The sequence below is a fragment of the Silurus aristotelis genome, assembly GCF_946808225.1.
Source record: "Silurus aristotelis genome assembly, chromosome: 7".
Classification (NCBI taxonomy): Eukaryota; Metazoa; Chordata; class Actinopteri; order Siluriformes; family Siluridae; genus Silurus; species Silurus aristotelis.
The window spans coordinates 8,791,448-8,811,814 of record NC_139580.1 but is presented as its reverse complement, the minus strand read 5'-3'; the positions used below and the strand labels follow the sequence as shown (position 1 = coordinate 8,811,814).

At 38.3% G+C, this 20,367-nt stretch overlaps 1 protein-coding gene across 4 annotated transcripts in view; it reads right to left on the bottom strand.

Annotated features, from left to right (window-relative positions):
* Positions 1-3,101: 3,101 nt before the first annotated feature.
* Positions 3,102-20,367, bottom strand: part of stox2b (storkhead box 2b) — a 62,949-nt gene continuing 45,683 nt past the window's right edge. For all 4 annotated transcript variants that reach the window (XM_083546959.1, XM_083546960.1, XM_083546961.1 and 1 more), the window contains exons 2-4: positions 15,805-15,957; positions 9,066-11,325; positions 3,102-4,424 (exon numbers count right to left, since the gene is read on the bottom strand). In XM_083546959.1, coding sequence (XP_083403085.1) covers positions 4,235-4,424; positions 9,066-11,325; positions 15,805-15,957 — 2,603 coding nt within the window. In that variant the 3' untranslated portion in view covers positions 3,102-4,234. The remainder of the gene's footprint in view (positions 4,425-9,065; positions 11,326-15,804; positions 15,958-20,367) is intronic.

Here is a 20,367-nt window from a genome sequence, read left to right as displayed (position 1 = left end):
GTGACTGAGCAGGAAATTCAATCGTCTCAAATAACCCGGTGTAATTTATCAGTGTTGTCTCCTGCGCCCTCTGGCGGATATGTGCTGATCAGCAGTAACTCCTGCTGTGACCTTTAACACACTTCTGAATCCTGACAGTTGCTAATGACAAACTCATATATACAATACAATAATGAATATGTGAGAGGTGAATAAATGTAAATAGAATCTACACACAAACACAAAGGAAAAAAAACAATAATCATTATTATTGGAAAGGTTTAAGATTAAAAATGAAAAAGAACATTAAGCTTAAAAATAATACTAAAATATGGAAGTTATGATTTATAATATCAATCAAGTATATTTTCATAGTAGATTATTAGTTATAATAGTTTTCTAGTTCAATTATCAAACAATGGGTTGATGCTAATAATCATCATCATCAATACTGTTGTTAGACAACACTCCATAACCTATTATATTCCATATCACTTCCTTATTAGTGTATTACAAAATTATATTAATAAAATTGCAAAATTAGTGCAGACTATTTAATAAAAAAAATACAAGCATTCAGGTATTATAATAATTTTTTATTTGTTTGTTATTATGGCTGTTCATTCTACCCTCTGGATCACAGAAGACACTGAGCACCAGCAGATCACACCAGGTTAGTGATTGTAATTTTATTGTCTTAAAAAGTTACACGATACCCCGAGGGGCGGGGAAATCATATACACTTAACATTGAACACCACGACTACACAAGTAGGGACTTTTTATTTTTTAAATATTACAGACTTTACAAAAAAAATCCCTTTTCGAAGTTATTATACTGAGTATGACAGATAAACATCTCTTACAGCTCGACGTAACGTCACAATGAGGAACGATGTCTTAGAGAACGCTAAGAAACCCATCATGATAAGGGAAGACGTCTTATGGACTATCCGCGTTTCATATTAAATATGTTCAGTATAAACACAGCATCCGTCTCGGATGGTTTCGTCTGTTTCGTTGGTCTTGTTTACAGCCGTTACACATCAGGCATTTAGTGCAAACTTTTTCAAATCGCCATTCTCTCCACTATTCTCTCCGTTATCTCAGGAAAGTCACGTTTCTCTCACACTGTGTGTGTGTGTGTGTGTGTTAGGAAGCAGAATGCAGAGCATTGGACTCATCTCTCTGACACACATGGTAAATCAAGAAGTGACTGTTTTCAATGAAATTTCCGTCGATTGGATCTGTGCAGGAATCTGTCCGACTAATGGAGGATTAAAATGGAATAAATATGATCACACGTGTGAAAACCTTCAGGTTTGGCGCAAGTTTATATCTCACTGGCAGAAAGCCACTACGGGCCGTGTGAAAAAACCTTGAAAAATATAGTGCAGCCAAACGGAAATACTTAACTGAAGTCAGTAAAAACATGTTTGGTGTCTTTTTATTTGGAGCTTTGAAGCCCAACAGGTAACACTAGGCCAAAATTTTTTTTCTAACTCCTCTGTACTTACATTTTTATTTAAGAAATAAAGGCAAGTTTAGGAAAATGTTTAGTTAGAATTTTTATTTATTTTTTGGTTAAAAATTAGCTGGAGAAATTGTTTTGGCTGTCTAGGAAAACCTGCTCTTCTACATATGCATATAAACTTTCTTTCGGCTTCTCCCGTTAGGGGTCGCCACAGCGGATCCTCCGCACGTTTGATTTTGGCACATGTTTTACGCTGGATGTCCTTCCTAACGCAACCCTCCCCAATTTATCCTCCCCAATTTATCCGGGCTTGGGACCGGCACTGAGAGTGGCTGGGGATGGTTCCCTGACCGGGAATCGAACCCGGGTCACAGCGGTGAGAGCGCTGCATCTTAACCACTAGACCACCAGGGACCCCCCTTCTACATATGCATATTATAATAAAAAAATAATAATAATAAATAAAAAAAAAAGGCTTTTCTGTGCTAAAACATTTGTCTCTCAATCGCATGTAATGTTAAAGCAATGCGAACGGGAAGAGAGAGGAAGGAAGTTTCCATTCCTACTGGCACATTTTAAAGGCCGGTATCTGGTTCCAAACTAAACTGATGACCGGTTATACACAACTTGTTCAGATCAGTTTGATTCTCACTGTGTAAAGAAACAACACTTAGTTAGCCATCTTGTACCCAGATTTCCTGCTGCATTTGTTAAACTGACTCTTTAACCTCCTAACCTGATCTTCAGGCGAATACTACCGTACCGTACTTTCTAATGAAAAGCAAAACATTTCTACAGCATTTGGGCAAAATATGGTTATAGTTTCTAAACATCAAAAGGTTCAACGTTGTTCACTCGCCCAGAAACCACCACTATCTGAGTCCAATAGAGCAAAATTAAACATTGTCATGTGGCATACTTCCTCATTTATCAAACATTACTAATGACAATCATGAGCATCTGTGTATGTGCGAGTCAGTGAGCGCTTTTCTCCGATTGTTGCATGACATGCATCGACAACAACAGTTTGAAAAGATGCATTTAAGGGGGGGAAAAGGGAGACACATGACCTTGATTGAAACTAACCGGAGGGTGGAAAATGAGCTGAAACTAAATTAGAGAGAAAGTCAGGTTGGGGAAAAACGTCCAATTTTTTTAAGCCAAATCAACAGGCATTCCTGGACCATCACAAAATCTGAATTTTGCCATACAATTGATACAATCACCGTCTAATATTAACAGAACTCAAAGCTTACACTAACAGCTTCAGTTTTTTTTTTTTATATAAAGCACTTGTTTTTAGTCCAATTACAATCTGAGATTAGAGAACAGATCTAGAGATCTTTATATACAAAACTAGTTATTGGACAGAACACTTTTTTTTTTTGTTCTCATTTAAGTGCAGATATTTAGGGTGATCAAACATTCATGATCAAAAGCTATTCTCTGGCAGCGTGTTCAATCCACTGATTCACTTCTAACCTACATTTCCACCGTGCGAAATTAAGTGCTATGGAAAAAAATGGCCGCCGAGGCCGTTTGGAGCTTTTTCTTCTTATGCTGTTTTGCCAACAGTGTGTCATGCAGTCTCAGAAACTGTATCTCAGAAATCACAATCGAGATACTGAGCAAATCGACACTGTTAGCAATTTTTCTTTATCCACCAGTTCAATACCTTAAAAGCAAAAGTGAGACACCAAACATGCCTTGGCTGGTCGACTGTATTGGGAGAAGAGAAGAATTGTGTGTGCTGGATAACAGTGTGTGCCAAATTAAATAGAAAAGTAAAGTAAAGTAGAGTTGTATAGCTATTCAGAGCAAATTCAGGTGATTAAAGAGTCCCGTTTTCGGTAAAGTTCATTGTCATGAAGAATTGTAAATCAGATTTCTAACACTTTATCGTGGGTAACTTTAGCACCTTCACCATCTGTCTCATTTTAGAAAGCACCCACAGCTCAGTCACAGTTTGCAAGCTGCTAACCGTGGGCTTGACCAAATGGAAAAAAAAACACCATTTGTGTCACCGTTAGCCATGGTACCAAAGCGTGGAGGTAGCAGTGTGTGTGTTTTTTTCTGTCTTCTCTTTCAGTAGTTCAGAGCACCGGGTTCAAATAGAAAATCGAAAAACAAAATAATAATCATAACCGGCTGGTGGGGGAGCATCCGTAATTCTGTTCATGTCCAGTTCATTTTAGCCAAGAGAAGAATAGCACCTGTTGTATCAAAATTTGTATGAATTTGTTTGGGTTATCATACAATGGATATTTGATGTATGTATGAAAATAGTCTTTTTTTTTTTTTTTTTTTTTTTTTTGGTGAAATTCCGATATAAACAGAGAAGGATTTTGTAAAAACCGACAGCCAACCGAGGCGTCTGTATTGGATCCAGATTGTGAAAAGAGCTGAGAAAAACGGTCTCTGCATCAGATGCGCAGGACCACGCGTGTGAGAACGATCTAGAAGGAGTCCGTCTTTGCCGAACAAGGTGTGGAACTACAATTGACCTGAGAGTTGAAAACCAACACTGAACACGGTAAAGTCGTCGGAGGAAATCTGCGAAGGTTACGGAGACCCGTAGTTCCTTAGATCAATATATTTAAATCAAATAACGAGAGCAGTTTAATACAACAAATAGCTTCAGCCATTGTGTGTTTTCTTTTTTAAACCATTCCCAAGTTATCTAAAATAATGCAGTTTTAATGTGTGTGTGTGTTTCATTTCATTGGACACTACTTCAGTGCATTTAATGAGTTGTCCTTCCCTCTATACTCCAGTTCCTCGTCTACACGCTGGTAATGGAGGCCTGTTTCTCTGGACGAGTGGTGGGCGGCTCAGGAACAGGCCGGAAAGCAGGTACGTGGTAGGGAGGAGGAGGTCTCTTAGTGCCCAAGTGCCTGGGACTCAGAGCCATGTTCTGTCGTCGGTTATTGTCCACGTTGCTTGACGTGTTGGAAGCGAGGCTCTCGCGGGTGCTGGAGCCCAGAGAGAGAAAGAGAAATAAGAAAGAGAAGAAAAGGTGGGAAAGAGAGAAAGAAAGCAAAAGGTGTTACGGTGGAGAAAAGATGGTGAAGGGGTTAAATAGTAAAGCCGTGAAATCAGTGAAAGCCAAAAAAAGAAATTGAAGAACAGAAATGAGCCATGAAATGTACAGTGCCATGAAATGAGCATGGTCATTATATTTGGGGAAAAAGCAAGTCTTTTTTTTTTTTTTTTTTTTTTTTCAGAAAGTTTTAAAACTACTTTTGGACCTGGTCATTTTGTGCACCGTTTATCTAGATTGCAGAGAGGTAAGGGTTAACAAAGTAAATAAATGCGTTATTTATTATACCTTAATTATGATGTAAATATCTGTTATTAAGTCTATTAAGCTTCAGCCATTTAAACATAAGTCAAAATCTCAATCTTGCAACCAGACAACAAATTTTATACAGTGATCATGGATCAAATCGATAATGCATTTCATATGCATTCAAGTTCATTCGTTTTTACATTACCTCCAGTGAATTATTTAAAAAGACAACTATTCAACAGAGAATTTGCAGAGAGTTTGTAATTACCTCCAACTCTGCTTTACTCAATTTTAGAGATGGATGTTTGGAAGAGGCTACCCAAAACTCTACTAAACGCTCCATAGCTCAACTTGGCTCTAAACACAAAGTAAAAACTGGTGGGAATGAACGAGTTCCCAGTAGAAAAGAATGCATTTCCATTTGTACATCTGGCCATAATAATTCTCAGACCCCGTTTACACCTGGTTAGCTCAGTACTAGGTAAAAAAAAGTAAAAAATCTAACCGCATTTAAGATGCAATCTAAAACAGATTTTAATCCGAGCGAGCCACGTCAGGAGGCCTGAAAAGCATTTTGCCTAAAAGACTGAATAGTATAAGAACAGCTGTTCAGTTGAGTGAAAACTTTCCAAACAAAAATGATGAAAGAAATCAAATTTAGTATTCAAAAATCAGGATTTTTCATACCACTGGATATTGGCTGATTTGCACAATGCTATTTCAATCCGTTAAACAGAGGCGTTACATTATTGCTCTACAAATGTAAATGGACCAAAATTCTAGCTGTATAAAATGACCAGGTGTATACATGTTCTTACCCATGAAACTGAATTTTACATCTGTCTAGATTAGAGTTAAATCTTAAATAACTGCATTTGTATTTTTTGGACCAAAATGACAATCAGTATTTTAGACATTCTTGGCTGTTTTTGTCACACCACAAAAACATTTTTAGGGGGCAGAAAAAAAAAAAAAAAAAAAGCTGCTACACCAAACGAGTTGAGAGAAGTAAGAGCTTTTGTGTCTTCAGTGTAACCTCACTCCACCTGGATCCCTTTCGTGTGGTTTGAATTAAACGCGTTCAATTATCTAGAAAAAGAAAAGACGAAAAAAAAAAAATCCAGACACATCAGGTTCTGATTCACGTTTAAGCGAGTCTGGAGAACCTTCAAATAGCGGTTGGAAAGTTTGATGACTGAGGTTTGATGCTGTAGTGGGTTTAACTCTCTTGTATGCAGTTTGAGTGTGGGATGCAACTGAGGCTCCCTTTTTCTACAGCTTGTTGTCCGAAATGTGGGTACTGAAAAAAGAAGGGAGAGAAAGGAAGAAAGAAAAAAAAAATTGATGTGGCAGAAGCAGTCGTGGAAATGGCCAATTAATGTAACGCTTCACTCACAAGATCCGGCCCTTGGAAACTGCTTTTTACAGGTGGTTTTGAGTGGAAATTTGGCTGTAACGCTTGAGTGAGATGAAGCCAATGAAGGAAAATGGAGAAATTAGATTGAATTTCCATCTTTTCTTATTGTTTTCCTTAATCTTAACAAAACAGCACAATCAAGTGGAAATGAATGTCTCACACGCACACACAGACGACTGGGGGAATAAACAGAGCAAACGAAATACAACATGAAAAACAGAGCTTTGTTTAATTCATAAAAACAATTTACATAATTAAACAAAAACATTTTTTAAAGACAGGGCACTTTTTTTTTTTTGCATCCATGAATGTGTGAAATGTGAGAATAATTTGCATAATTTTTTTTGTGGTCTCTTGCCAGTATCTGTACAACTAAATCTTTTCTCATCACTGACAGTGTACTTATAGGCATATACCTTTTGAACCCTTCCTTAAAAAATGAGAAGAGAGCTACGAGTTGATTCTGTATGCTGAAATATTTCCTTTTAAACAATATCAGAGTGGTGTTGTGTTATATTGCTTGCCCGATTTACACAACAGTCAAGAGCGTTTGAGATACGCCACATGCCCACCATGTCTAAACAAACCTGACAGTAGCTTAGTGATTTAGCTAAACACTGAACAGAGGAGACTTCTGTAGGGACTGTGGGGATTTCTCACTGCCACCGCCAGCCACGCCTGGTGATCTGAACAAAAACAATATCCTAGACGACAAGATTGTGCCGAATCAGACAAACGAATGCAATGAACCATGTTTTCTGCTAATGAGCTGCTCCTGTAGACCAACGTTCTAAAGAACCGACGGGTACAGAAAGCATAAACACACCAATTTTGATTTCATGGTCAAACATTTCCACAAAAATCTAAGGTGCGGATTATGTTTAATTGTTTTTTTTTTTTTAAATGACAATAATATACATATACATAAAAATGGAATACAAGAATCTTGGACTCTGATTCCAGTCTGCCACTGCACCCTCACAAGTTTCCACACTTGTTTAATAGTTTTGCTGAGATTATTTATTAATTAGATCTCATAGCTATATATTACTTATGGTTCACTGCAATCTTTTGTCTTTCGTTTGTCATTAATCATTAGAGTTGTAATTCACGTTCCACATTTAAGTTATGGTGTTACGTTTTCAGTAATTTTTGTCTTTTGCACTTCCATCCACTCCCCACTTCTTCTTTACAATAAGGGCACCAGGCTAGAGACAAGGTACCAGTACTTTTTTTCTGCCAGCGAGGTTTGACGTTCAAGCGATGGCATTTATTTTCTCATTTCTTGTTCTGTTTGTTAATTTATTTTAAAGCAGGAGGACTAATGTGGATTCTTGCGAGCAGCCCTGTCCTACTGCATGAAAAGCATTAAATTTTGTACGGCAACTATTTCACATCCCGACTAGTTTTTGGCTCACAACTAAAGACACTTATGAAAAGAGTGTTGTGGAAATGTGGAAATAATGTGCAGGTTTTAGTTCGACAGCTTTCACACATCGAGGAGGCAGTGCCACAAAGAAAAAGGATGTACTGTCAGGATTGGCGGTTAAAACACAAATGTGACAGAAAAGGGGGCTACTTTTTGTGTTGCACCGTGTTCTCAAGGCATCAGGTTAATACAACATGAGGATTCGTGAACTTTAGCATAAATTTGATCAAATTCAACACCTGCAGACTTTAGGATTTCCCTTTTTAAACTGTAATGCATCACATATACTCACACATCAGTGACACACATATGCCAATGAGAAATGCTGAATGAGCAGAATTTCTCAATCTACTGCCACCTAATTGAAAAGTGTTTCTTTTTTGCTTGTTTCTGATGCTGGAGGAGTGCAAAATGCAACCAAAACCACAATCAAAGAAATATGAAATAACACTCAATGTACACTTAGAAAACAGTGATCAATGGAACACACTTAAAATAACAAAAGCAAAAAATAATAGTAATAAAAATAAAATACAACTAACAAAACAGAAAATGAAACAACTAATCATTTATAAAAGTGTAAACACCTCTGAAACAAAATCGGTAAAGGCATAAATGTAGTACCAAATAGTAAAAATAATGCTGGTCGTATGACTAAACATTCGAATCATCAAATAAAATTAGATTACATTTGTGACCTTAACAGTTATGTGGGTTGGTATTTTGTTAGCGTATGCTTTCTAATTTAAAATGTTGCAGTGCTGAAAAACAGGAGGTTTTGGAATCTTAAAAGCTGCTTCACTGTAATAATGACCCCAGGATACATCATTATCCCTATAACTTAATATCTGGCATCCTAAACAGAAAAAAAGCTGGTGACAATAGAGTTGAAATGAGTCATTGTTTTTTTTGTTTTTTTACACACTCCCATTTTAATTGCAATTACACGGTCAGTCATCCTCATTGCTACTCATAAGCATAGTGACTTAATCCACCAAATGGCACAAACAGCCCTTCCCCACGGGACAGTGCAGTACGGCATCATACCACTATTAATACGCATGTAGAATTAGATGTACGCTTGTAATGTTGGAGTGATAGAAAAAGAATTAAAGGAAACACTGCTCAAAATATCTTCATCTGCATATTGGTAGTGGCTTACCTGTACTATTGTGGATGTGGCTTTTTAATATCAGTGCCACTATATTAGTGAAGACGATACATTTCACAGTAGTATTTATCTCATTCATTAAATCTCATACCACTGATAAAACAGCAAAAGATGTGAACATAATGCTAATATTTTAATCGAGCGTGTAGACTCAACTTATCATGGTGAGTTTAAAAAATTAAATGTGCTGAAGTACACTGACACTTTGTCTATTCACAGAATAGCATACTCCTCCAGTTCAAGCAGGAGAACTACTCTGGCATCCAAACAAGAGTAGGAAACCCAATACTGGACCTGAGTGCCTTACCGTGGGGAATTAAATCCACTGTCCACAGTCACACTGCTGGAGTCCATGCTGTCCAGACGTGTGGAGTGGGCCGACTTCTGGCTGTTGCTGCTCTCCCCTTCTTTGGGACTGAGAAAGGTGAGGTTCTTTTCAAACTTGCGCTGGAGGTCTCGCTCCTTCTCCCGCTCCAATAGCCACTTCATTGTCCCTCCACCTTCCCGAACTTTCTCCTCCACTTTGTTCTTATGGCTAGTGTCCTCAGACTCGTCATCTGATACATTGTAGTAGTCAAAGGTGGTTTCCATGCACGCAGCCTGCTCTTGGCCGGACGATGATGGTACAGACAACGGAAGAGGATCTTCAAAGTGTTCCTGGTTCTCCAGTACCTCCACGGACTTTGTGTGTGGAGCTTTGCGCATCGTACCTGGCCTGGAGAAACTGCTTTCCACATAGTCCACAGGTTTGAACAAGGTCTCTTGGTTGTAAACCTCTGCCATTTTGTCCAAGTCACCTGAGTCAGGGTTGTGTTGGTGCACTAAGCGTCCATTGGGCACAGGCTCTGGCATCTGGTTTGACACAGATAATGATAAACTGTTCTGTCCCATTGTGGAATCGTCATTATACTCTACAGGGTGAGGTGAGGTCAGAATTGGAGCTGGACGTTCAGAAGAAATCCCCTTCCAAACACCTTCTTTAAAATCATGATTGGATTTTGAAAGAGAAGAATGAGCAGAGTAGGATGCCTCATTTACTGCTGTATGCTGGAAATAGTCATCCACAGGTGTTTTTAGAGAGCAGGCCTTAAGGTCAGTAAAGGCCGTTAAACAGTCTTTGCTTTTACTTTTCTCCAGCGTTCTACAGTGCATGGCATCCTCTGGAGCCCCCCTTCCAACATCAGGCACACAAATATCAGAGTTCAACCTAGCAGCAGAGTGCATAGCACGAGAGTAGTGGCTCTTCTGGGCAGACGCCCTCAAAGTCCCATCATCAGTGTAATACCGGTTGCGTTCATCCGGACTGCACTCAAAGTCTTCAACAGTGCCCAAGAACGGTCCTCCTAGAGGGCCCTTGGAATTGTCCATAGAGCGTGACCTCTCTTTCGCCTTATCTGACCTTTCATTTCGCGATTTCCTTTCCTGGGTGTGGCTGTGGCTTCGATGAACTTTGGAATGTGACTGTGCCCTGGATGGTTCTGGAAAGGGCATCTCTGTCCTTCTTTTGGCTAGTTCTCCTGACACGTCCCACTCTGGCGCTGTAGTGAAGTGGGACTCCACAATGTTTGGGTTGCTATGCATTATGTATTTTCCCCTGTTCCTCTCCATGGACATCATTGTCTCTCTTGGAGAGCGCACCAGAGATGAGCTATAGAGCCTGTAGTCCCGGTCATAGGATATATCCAGGTTGGAGCCTTCAGACCGTTCCCCTCTAGAGGCACGTGTTTTGCTGTGGGACCTTGAAGATTTACCCTGTTGGGCCTTGCGATGACTACGGCTGCGTTTACTGCGAGTGCTGTGCTGAGCTGACGAATTAGCTTTGCTTCTCTGAGCCTTCTCCTCCTCTAGCCGCTTCATCACAGCTGTATGGCGAGCAAGATTCTCAACTGTCAGGTCTGGGTTGATTCTTCGAATGATCTCCATCTCAACATCTCGTGGGACAGTGCTAGGTGTCTCCTCGTCCCTCAGCGGCCACTCCTCAGGAGGAAACTGGGCAGAGAATGTAGCAAGATGCTTTGACTTGTCCTTCTTGAAGCTCAGCCTGAAAAGCTTCAGGCCAAACTTCTTCGATTGCTTCTCGCTGCCACCACCGCTACTGCTCCCATCCTTCTGCCTGCTGTTGCTACCTTCTGGCTTGAAAGCAAAGCTGAGTGTACTTTTGTTTTTCTCTGAGGACTGTTGAGGAGGAGGAGGAGATACTGGATGTGGGGGTTCCTTATGCTCCTTGGTCCTTCTCTGCAGTGTGGAATTGTGCATACTGGGTATATCCTCCCGATAGCCATCGCTGTAGGGGTCGGCGTGGTTTTTATGGTGTGATCGTTCCCTGACACAGCCTGATGCAGAAGGTGTCATGGTGCCAGAGGGAGAGGAGGAGCATGGCTGCATACCCCCAGGTATCCTCTCATCCAGATGATACCACTTACTGTTTGTGTGAATGAGAGAGGGTGTAATGAAATATGTCTGTGGGGTAACAATGAAGTAGCCCTCGGTGGTTGGATAAATCTTGCGTTCTCGGACCAGCATGTTGAGGGTATGTCGCAGGACCTCGAGGCTTGGAGTTGGGACTCCTGCAAAAAACAAAAAAAAAGAAAAAATGTCAGCATGGAAATTAAATGATCTACCTCTGATAATGACACAAACATGAAATAACGTATTATATTAAGGAATGACAGCTATGAAGATCCATGAAACAACAGGCACATGGACAAATGATCTAATCAGTAAAAGGCCTAAAGGAATTCTGATTAAATGTACTGATTTGTTCAAAGGCTGCCGACACGTTGTATATACATGGGTGAAAAATCAAAAGGGAAAAACCTTTTGCAAATCAGAACAAAGTCCTTATAATTGAAACGTATAAAGTGTATTATCCTGATTGCCATGTTTTTTTCCAGAGTGACTGCAGTGCCATCACCAGGGCACAAGGCTACACTTATCTGTTTAATTAGACTGAAAATTATATAATTCATATGCTATTACCTTAACATCACCAGAATTCTTTTGGAGTAACATAAATTGATGCCACGGTACATTTAAGCTGGTCTGGTGGGTTTGGATGTCCACCACCTTACTAAGATATACTACAGGCAAATCCTAAGGCATAATTATTAAAGTATATCAAATCTGTTTAATCCCATCACAATATACAGTCATTATTACTACCACCATCTTATTTAGTGTTTCAATAAACAGGTGAATTTTGACACACCACGCAGACAACACTCTCAGGTCTGCCCTCCCTGTCTGGTTCATTCCTTTCAGAGAGTCGCTTCACGCACATTGCGTCCTTGCCCTTACCCTCTGTTACATCACTGAGCCCTTAACGTCTGTCTGGCATGATGCAACACTTTCGACGACAGAATTATGCATGAGGCAATTATGGCATTAAAGGTACACATGCTGAAGAGGGGAGACACCAGGAAAACATGAGTCTATTTAAATATAAATAATGCTGTAGGGTGGTATGTTGATGTAATCGTTGTGAAAGTACGTCCATTTGAAAAAAGTGTCCAATGAAAGGCATATTTGTCAAAGGTTTGTGATTACCAGTCAGAACTGTAATTTCTGACTCCCACTTGGCATAGGAACTACCAAGTCAACCATCTTGAAAGACAATACCTGGCAATTCCACGAGCTAGCCCCAGTACTAAACCCAAAAGATAAAAGTAACAATTCTACTCGTGTGCCACAGCTGTTTGGGGATGTTAACCCCAGTTTGTAGCAGACAGCCGCAATGATTGCAGACAGACATAAAAAAAAAAAATTTTTTATCAAATATATATATATATATATTTGATACAAAGGGATTCAAACCATTCCAATGATTCAATTCATGGAGTTGTATTTGCAATATTGCTAAGCATTCGCCTATCAACAGAGACTGCGATGATGCCACAAGCCTTCCACAGCAAAGGGGACCAAGAAAGCAAAACTGGTGGTGCGCTCAGAGTCCTGTCTTTCTCCAACACAATCAGCTAATGTATGATGAAGAGGGCAGAATCCCTGCAAAACTTTGGCTGCTCTGATACAGTAAGAACAGGACGCAGAAGCTGGCTTTATGTGATATGCAAGAAGCATTTGCTAGCCATCACCCACTGCTTGGTTGCTGTTGTATACTTGTGGACAGCTAGCTAGGAAGTGAATATTGGTAAAACGCAATCAGCTAAGATCAAATAAGATCACATTGGTAGAAAATTCATAAAATGGAATTGGATGTTTTTGGAGCTCCCAAAAACATCTCTTCATATATCCTTAAAATCCTTTTCTTCATAGATCACAGCTTGTTAGGACGTTGGGGTCATGACATGACATAACGGCACCAGATAAAGTTAAGGGCCTTGTCCAAAAGGGGCAAATTGGTGGTGGTGGGGCTTAAGCCTCAAACTTGTAACCAGCACCACAGAGCCTTAAACCACTAAGCAATCACTCCCCCAAAGTGCTCTTAATAATAAAAAAAAAAAGAAAGGAAGAAATAAAAAAGAAGAGGTCATATTATACTATGCACATAATCTCACAGCACGACTTCCACCCATTAAGTATTAAAGCTCTCCAGTCTAATGCTAAAGTCCTTAAGAAAGCTTATGGAAAAATCTACAACACTGAACATACTCTATAATGTGACATTTCTTGTATTATTGGCTTACTCTCGAGTACCGCAATGTCACTTAGTGCACATTCCACACAATTCATTTAAACCTCTGTGTGCAGTGCTTGTATTTGTGCTCTATAAATTTGAGTTATATGCCTCACATGGTTTGCCGCGTTCCAGTGCTGTAATTCTACTGCCTTCAGAGACTAGCAGTGTTGTGGAACGTAATGGGAGTAAATCAGATACACTATTTTGTTTGCCATAGTCTAATGCGCGGAAATCGCATCTTATCGACCGTTTCTCCTGTCAAAGTTGATTTAAGGCTCAAGAAAAATAAGCTTTCACAGTCCTGGCAAACTTAAAAAGAATTAATATGTAGAATATTACATTTGGGATATTTTTTCTGAGAGCAAATCAAAGCCAGTCTATGTACAAATACACACACACACACATATATTAATTATATATGTATATACATATATTCATACATACACACATTTTATTTATATTTATATATATATATATATATATATATATATATATATATATATATATACACATACACACACATATATATATATATACATATATACACATATGTATGTGTGTGTATATATATATATATATATATATATATATATATATATATATATATATATATATATATATATATATACATATATATATATATATATATATACACACACACATACATACATACACACACACACACACACAATATATTAATTATATATGTATATACATACACACACACACACACAATTCTGTACTGTTTATTGTCCACTGTTTTCCGTAATAACATTTCCACGGCCATTGTAAAGCCTGGGTAAAACATTATTTAGTGCATAATACATACATTTTCAGTATGCTGGATTGCACGCTAAATTCTCCGAATTCTCTGTAAGAAGCAACAACTACAGCATACATAAAGACCTTTTAAACTGTATATTTAACATGTAATGTGATATGGGTACAATCAACAAAGCTTCTAATAGGTGACATTTACAATATCTCACAAGTGAGTACACCCTTCACATTTCAAAAACCATTTTAGTATCTTCTCAAGTGAAAATCCTATAGAAATGAAAATCAGATATATTTTAGAGTAGTCAATGTGCAGTTTGTATAGCAGTATAGGTTTACTGTCATCTGAAAATAACTATATCGTCATTGTTGTCTAAATAACTGGCAACAAAAGTGAGTACAACCTAAGTGAACATGTCAAAACTGTGCCCAAAGTGTCAATGTTTTGTGTGAGCACCATTGTTATCCAGCACTGCCTTAATCCTCCTGGGTATAGGAATCACCAGAGCTGCACAGCTTGTTGCTGGGATCCTCTTTCACTCCTCTATAATGACATCACGGAGCTGGTCACAGATCACAGGTGCTCAATAGGGTTCAGGTCGGGACATATATTTGGCCACTCCATCACCTTCACCTTCAAAAACTGCAGTTTCTGAAGGCAGGGCATCACGTTCTGCTTCAGAATGTCACATTACATGTTGGAATTAATGTTTCCCCTCAATGACCCGCAGCACCCCAGTACCAGCAGCACTTATGCAGCTCCAGACTATGATGCTACCAGCAGCATGCTTTACTGTAAGCAAGACAACTTTCTTGGTTCTCCTCACCAGGGCTTAGCCAAACATGCTGGACACCATCTGAGCCAAACAAGTTTATCTGAGTCTCATTAGACCACAAGACACGGTTCCAGTAATTCATGATCTTGGACAGGTTGTCTTCAGCACACTGTTTGTGGGCTTTCTTGTGAGCCACTTTCAGAAAAGTCTTCCTTTTGGGAAGACAACCATGCAAACAGACTTGTGCAGCGTATGGTCTGAGCACTAACAAGCAGACCTTCCGCCTCTGCAACCTCTAAAGCAATGCTGCAGCACTCATGCATCTGTTTTTTTTTTTTTGTTTTTTTTTTAGAGGCGCTTCTGCACCCGACACACAGCACGAGGACTCAACTTCTTTGGTAGACCCTTTGCGAGACCTGTTCCGAGTGGCCATTTTTGTGGAAAGCAAGAATTCTAATTCTCAAATCCTCAGAGTTCTTAGCCGTGAGGTGGCATGTTGACTATCGAGTGATCAGTATAAAATAATTGCAAATTTTAACTGCTCTAATACAAGATACACAAGTTTGTATGGTCCTGTCAAGCAGACAAAAACATGAACATGAATAGGAAATGTGTGGCTTTGCATTATTAAACAACAGCTGTTATTACTTAGGGTGTAGTCACTTATGTTGCCAGCTATTTTGACAATAGAAGCTGTATGTTGAGACAGTAAATCTATACTGCTAGTATTGTCCCTTGAGAATATATATTAAAATGGTTGCTAAAATTTGAGGGGTGTACTCACTTTTGTGAGATGCTGTAGATATAATAAACTTATTATATAATTATAATAATTATGTAGCAATATTAAGTAGAACCTGGGAAGCATGTAGCGAGATGCTCAACGAGGGTCTCCTGTGTGACGGTCTTGCGTGCAGAGTTCATGGCCGAGATGGCCAGGCACAGGATGTCCCCCAGTGGGATGAACTGGGACTGACTGATTGGAGACATGCTGATTGGAGACACATCACCTAAAGGACAAAAATAGCAAAAGGTCAGGGATATGCTGAGGTAAAGTGCCATTAATAGCTATATGAAAAAAAGTAGTAACGTTCTCAAACAATACAATCAATTAAACAGACATGTGAAGTGCACCATAATTAATTCAGAACAAACACCATTCAACTTTTATTTATATATTTATGAAGTATACATGACAAAAATTTAAAACCATAAATGTAATAACTTTGTGCACAGTTTATATCTAAGCATTGAACATCCATACTTTTTCAAACCAGTGTCAAAACAATGAAAAAGCTACTAATGAAAACAGAAAATATTCTGCACAATCATATTAAAAAAAAAATTTCTTAACACAATGCAAAATGTCCATTCTGACTGAGTCTGCACAAAAAAAAAAATCAATCTGTGCATGAATTTCAAAACAAACCCAGTACCCCTGTGATGAAAAGGAACAGTGTGTCCAGACTGGTTAAACAAATATTTCATATCATGCACAGAATAATAAATTCCCAATTACTAAACAATGACTAAATGAGGAAAATGAATATGGGGTGAATGAGTCATGGCTGCACATGCTGTCTCACTCACCAACGATGCACTGTGTATAGACTGTTTACCAAGAAAGGTTTTCACCCACTGTGGCTTATGAATCACTATTGGCAGACGAACAGAAACACTAATGACTAATTGTGCAACCATCCATTAATATAGTTAAATGTCCATGCCGTGGGTCAAACTTTGAGAGGACACACTGCAGACACCAGGTGTCCTTTCGACCAAATGTTACAATGTCTGTTGGAGTCTCATACTACAAGAATTCCATTTGTTAAAGTAGATGCCAAGCTTTTAGTAGAGCCTTTTCGCGGCTGCACCTCTATCCCTCTATCATCACTAAATAGCATGTCAAATTTGAACACTGCCGTTGCTCCCAAAACCACGGTGGGCAAAATAAACACAAATGTGTTTTTGTTTTTTAACTGATGACCTATTGGATGCTTGCTGAACACCACTTCTTGCTCAAATTTACTAGCTTTACCCTGGTCTCAAAATCATGGCAGTAGAATAAGGAACAAATAAGGAAAGAATTAGGAGATCCCAACCTGAAAAATCTGGAACACCACAGTGAGTAGCTCAGTGTGAACCTGAAGATATCAGTCAATCCTTCCACACAGGTTTACCGACAGAAATGCCAAGCTAAAGCACTGAATTTGGCCACAGAAAACAAAAGCTACTGTAAGCTGATTAGCCTGAAACACCCATGTTAGCAGAAAACACAAAGTGTTCTTGGTATGACTAACTGAACGGTGGGTGGCAGAAACCTAAAAACAATCTGAGCCTCTAGAGCCTTCAGGAAGATGATCAAAGATCAGTTTGACAAGGTTGCCAGAAAATGTACATCTCTAAAAGCCGCCCAATGACTGCTAAAGTCCACTACCAAATATAATGTAATATTTTTACATACATACAACATAAAAAAACAGCATGACAACATAACACCAAGGACATACAATGTTCTTATATAATTATATAAATACAGCATAAATGTATGAGAATACATAAGTTCACAGACATCATACATTTTAATATAATAAAATACAGCGCTACAGGACTCTCCATTCAAGGTACTCATGTGATTGATTTAATAAAAAAAAAAATTTTTTACCACAGTGCAGTTGTCAGAGGGTCTTGATTAATTTTCCATAAAAGCACAGGTTTATATCAAAGCACTATTTTAACACATGAGCATTTATAGAACAGCCACTTATCCATAAAATCCACTTCAACCAATAATAAACTGGTTTGTCACAACAACAAAAAAAGCATAGGTAATTCACGAAGTGAATTGAAGAAGAGATCTAGTTGGCATTTCTGGACAGTGTCAAAGGTTTTAGGGTTTTGGTTCTGGGAATACAAATTTGACAGGAACTCAGGAATTTAGTTTGAAATCGATGCCTGGTAGATGTAAGTAAGTGATGTAAAAAAAGGAGCTACATAATTGAATGCATGTCCAACAGCCAACTAAAAAGATCCATTCAGAAGCTGCTCGAGTCCATGGGAAAACCCTGGCAACAACACTTGGTGCTGGCTTTCTGGATAATCAGAAATATAATCCTTTATCAAAATGAAAGGTGGCTTTTATTAACAGCTTAGAAGCCGAACAAAAAAGAAAAACGCAACAGTCTCAAGGTCGTGCAACCTTGGATAAGAAATGTACAAGCTCCACTAAAGCAGAAGTTAGAAAGTGAATCAGAAAAGCCAAATAACATCCATCAGCCTTAGTGCACTAAGGAGGTGATCGATTATAAAACGACCGCAAGTTATTTATACTAACTACTGAAGCATAAACTGTCAAACAGTGGCAGTGATGCTCTGTCCCATGATTCCATTGCTCTTTGATGCAAATAGTCTCTCTGCACGCTCACATATATATTTTTTCCTCGTTTCCTGAACTTAAGGACTTCAGATTGCCAGACTGGAACTGAGAAATTTATCACAAAACAGAAAACAGACAGACACCAAACACCCTGACTCTCTACTAGTCTGCTACATCCCAAAAGCTGCTGTGTGAAAATCTAACCCTAACCCTACAATTTTGTCGTATCGCCATCACCATTATCAGATCGAAAAGGACAAATACATGCAAATAATGCGAAAGATAATTTTTTTATTTTTTTTTATTTTCATTCCCTTGATTTATTTTTTAACAAAAATTTTAGACTTTTGGGAAATATTTGCAGGAAAGGTGCTCATACATCCACAGTAGGCTATCTGGGTGCCTTCGGGATGCTCATTTCTACAGAACACAATTTGGGACACACATTAAGATCTCAGGTACTATTAGACTTATGATTTAAAACAAATAATGATTTTAACAGCCAGCACAATCAATGACTAGGGTTGGGTGTTAATATAATATTTATATTGTGATAAATGTCTTGATACATTGATGCACCTTTTCTGAAATATCATTGGGATCTTATATATATATATATATATATATATATATATATATATATATATATATATATATATATATATATATATATATATATATATATATATATATATATTTCCCTCTAAAGTTCAGTCTCTCTAAAATTAGTTTAATGGACAAATTTTTGTTTTCTAATGTTTATATCGTGCTACACAACATCCTTAAAATGACCTCATCGTATCGTGATATATTTTTGTCATATTGCCCAGCCCCATCATTGATTCTCTTTCTGACATATCCAGGTGTTACAATGCAGGATGACTTGTTTAGAATTTAGTGGCTAAATACTTATTTCTATGGCATGTTACATAAAAAAAAACCCACACACATTTTATGTCCTTCAGAGTCTCAGTGGCTTGCATCTTACTCACTAAAAACAAAGTATGCCCATATTCTGGAACTGATGAAGGCAAATCATTCTAATGTCAGTTTACTATTAAACACCAAACTTTAGAACTTTTAAGTGTTTAATGATGTTATTAATTTGCTGTGCTGTTTGTTTAACCACACTTTATTAGTGAGAAACATTTACTGCACCGATACACCACTACAATATAACTGCCAACATGGAACACCACTGGGATCCTTATGTTACTCGGGTTGGTATCACTGTGAGGAAACTATGACTCCTTAAACACCCCTACATCTTGTTGGAAAAGTACACACAGCGTTGTCACAACTCACTGAGGTTTCTGGTGGCAATGTCAACAGGATATGATCAGCAGTACAACAAACACAGAGAGAAAGATAACACTCTCAAAGGACCACAGGCACCTCTCTATTGTCAAAAGTTGCCTGGATTCACTACAAATTCAAACCAGACATGTTTACATGTGCGGCTTTTTTTTTTTTTTATCCAGATTGATTTACTATTTATTCAGGATTTAATCTATTTACTGGATATAGCAGAGTGCTTAAAGAACAATGAGTAGCAGGTTCAGAGTGTTCACAACAAATTGTCACCTAAGTATTATACTTTTGTTAAACATGTAAAATCATGTGTTTAAGAATGCTGGCTTTTGATTGGCCAGCAGGTTTTTTATTACATTGTGAGGCTGATGATGCAAAGTTTTGTTTGGTGTTTATCGATCGTTATTTGAAAAACTCAGTGCAAGATGTCAGTGCTTTGCAACCTTTTCTCAACGCGCTATAATCTTCAGAACTGAACGCTTGTTTTTATCTTAACTTCGAGAGAGAGAGAGAGAGAGAGAGAGAGAGAGAGAGAGAGAGAGAGAGAGAGAGAGAGAGAGAATGAAAAAGCTGGTGATGGAACGATTGGTTACGACTGTATCACAGGGAATAACTTGTTCTTGACTCGTAAGACATTACTGCTTAGGGCCTGCTAACGTATTACATCTTATTAGAGACTAGGAATACAACATGGGGTTATTTTTCTGTAATGTTTACAATCAAATCTAAAAGC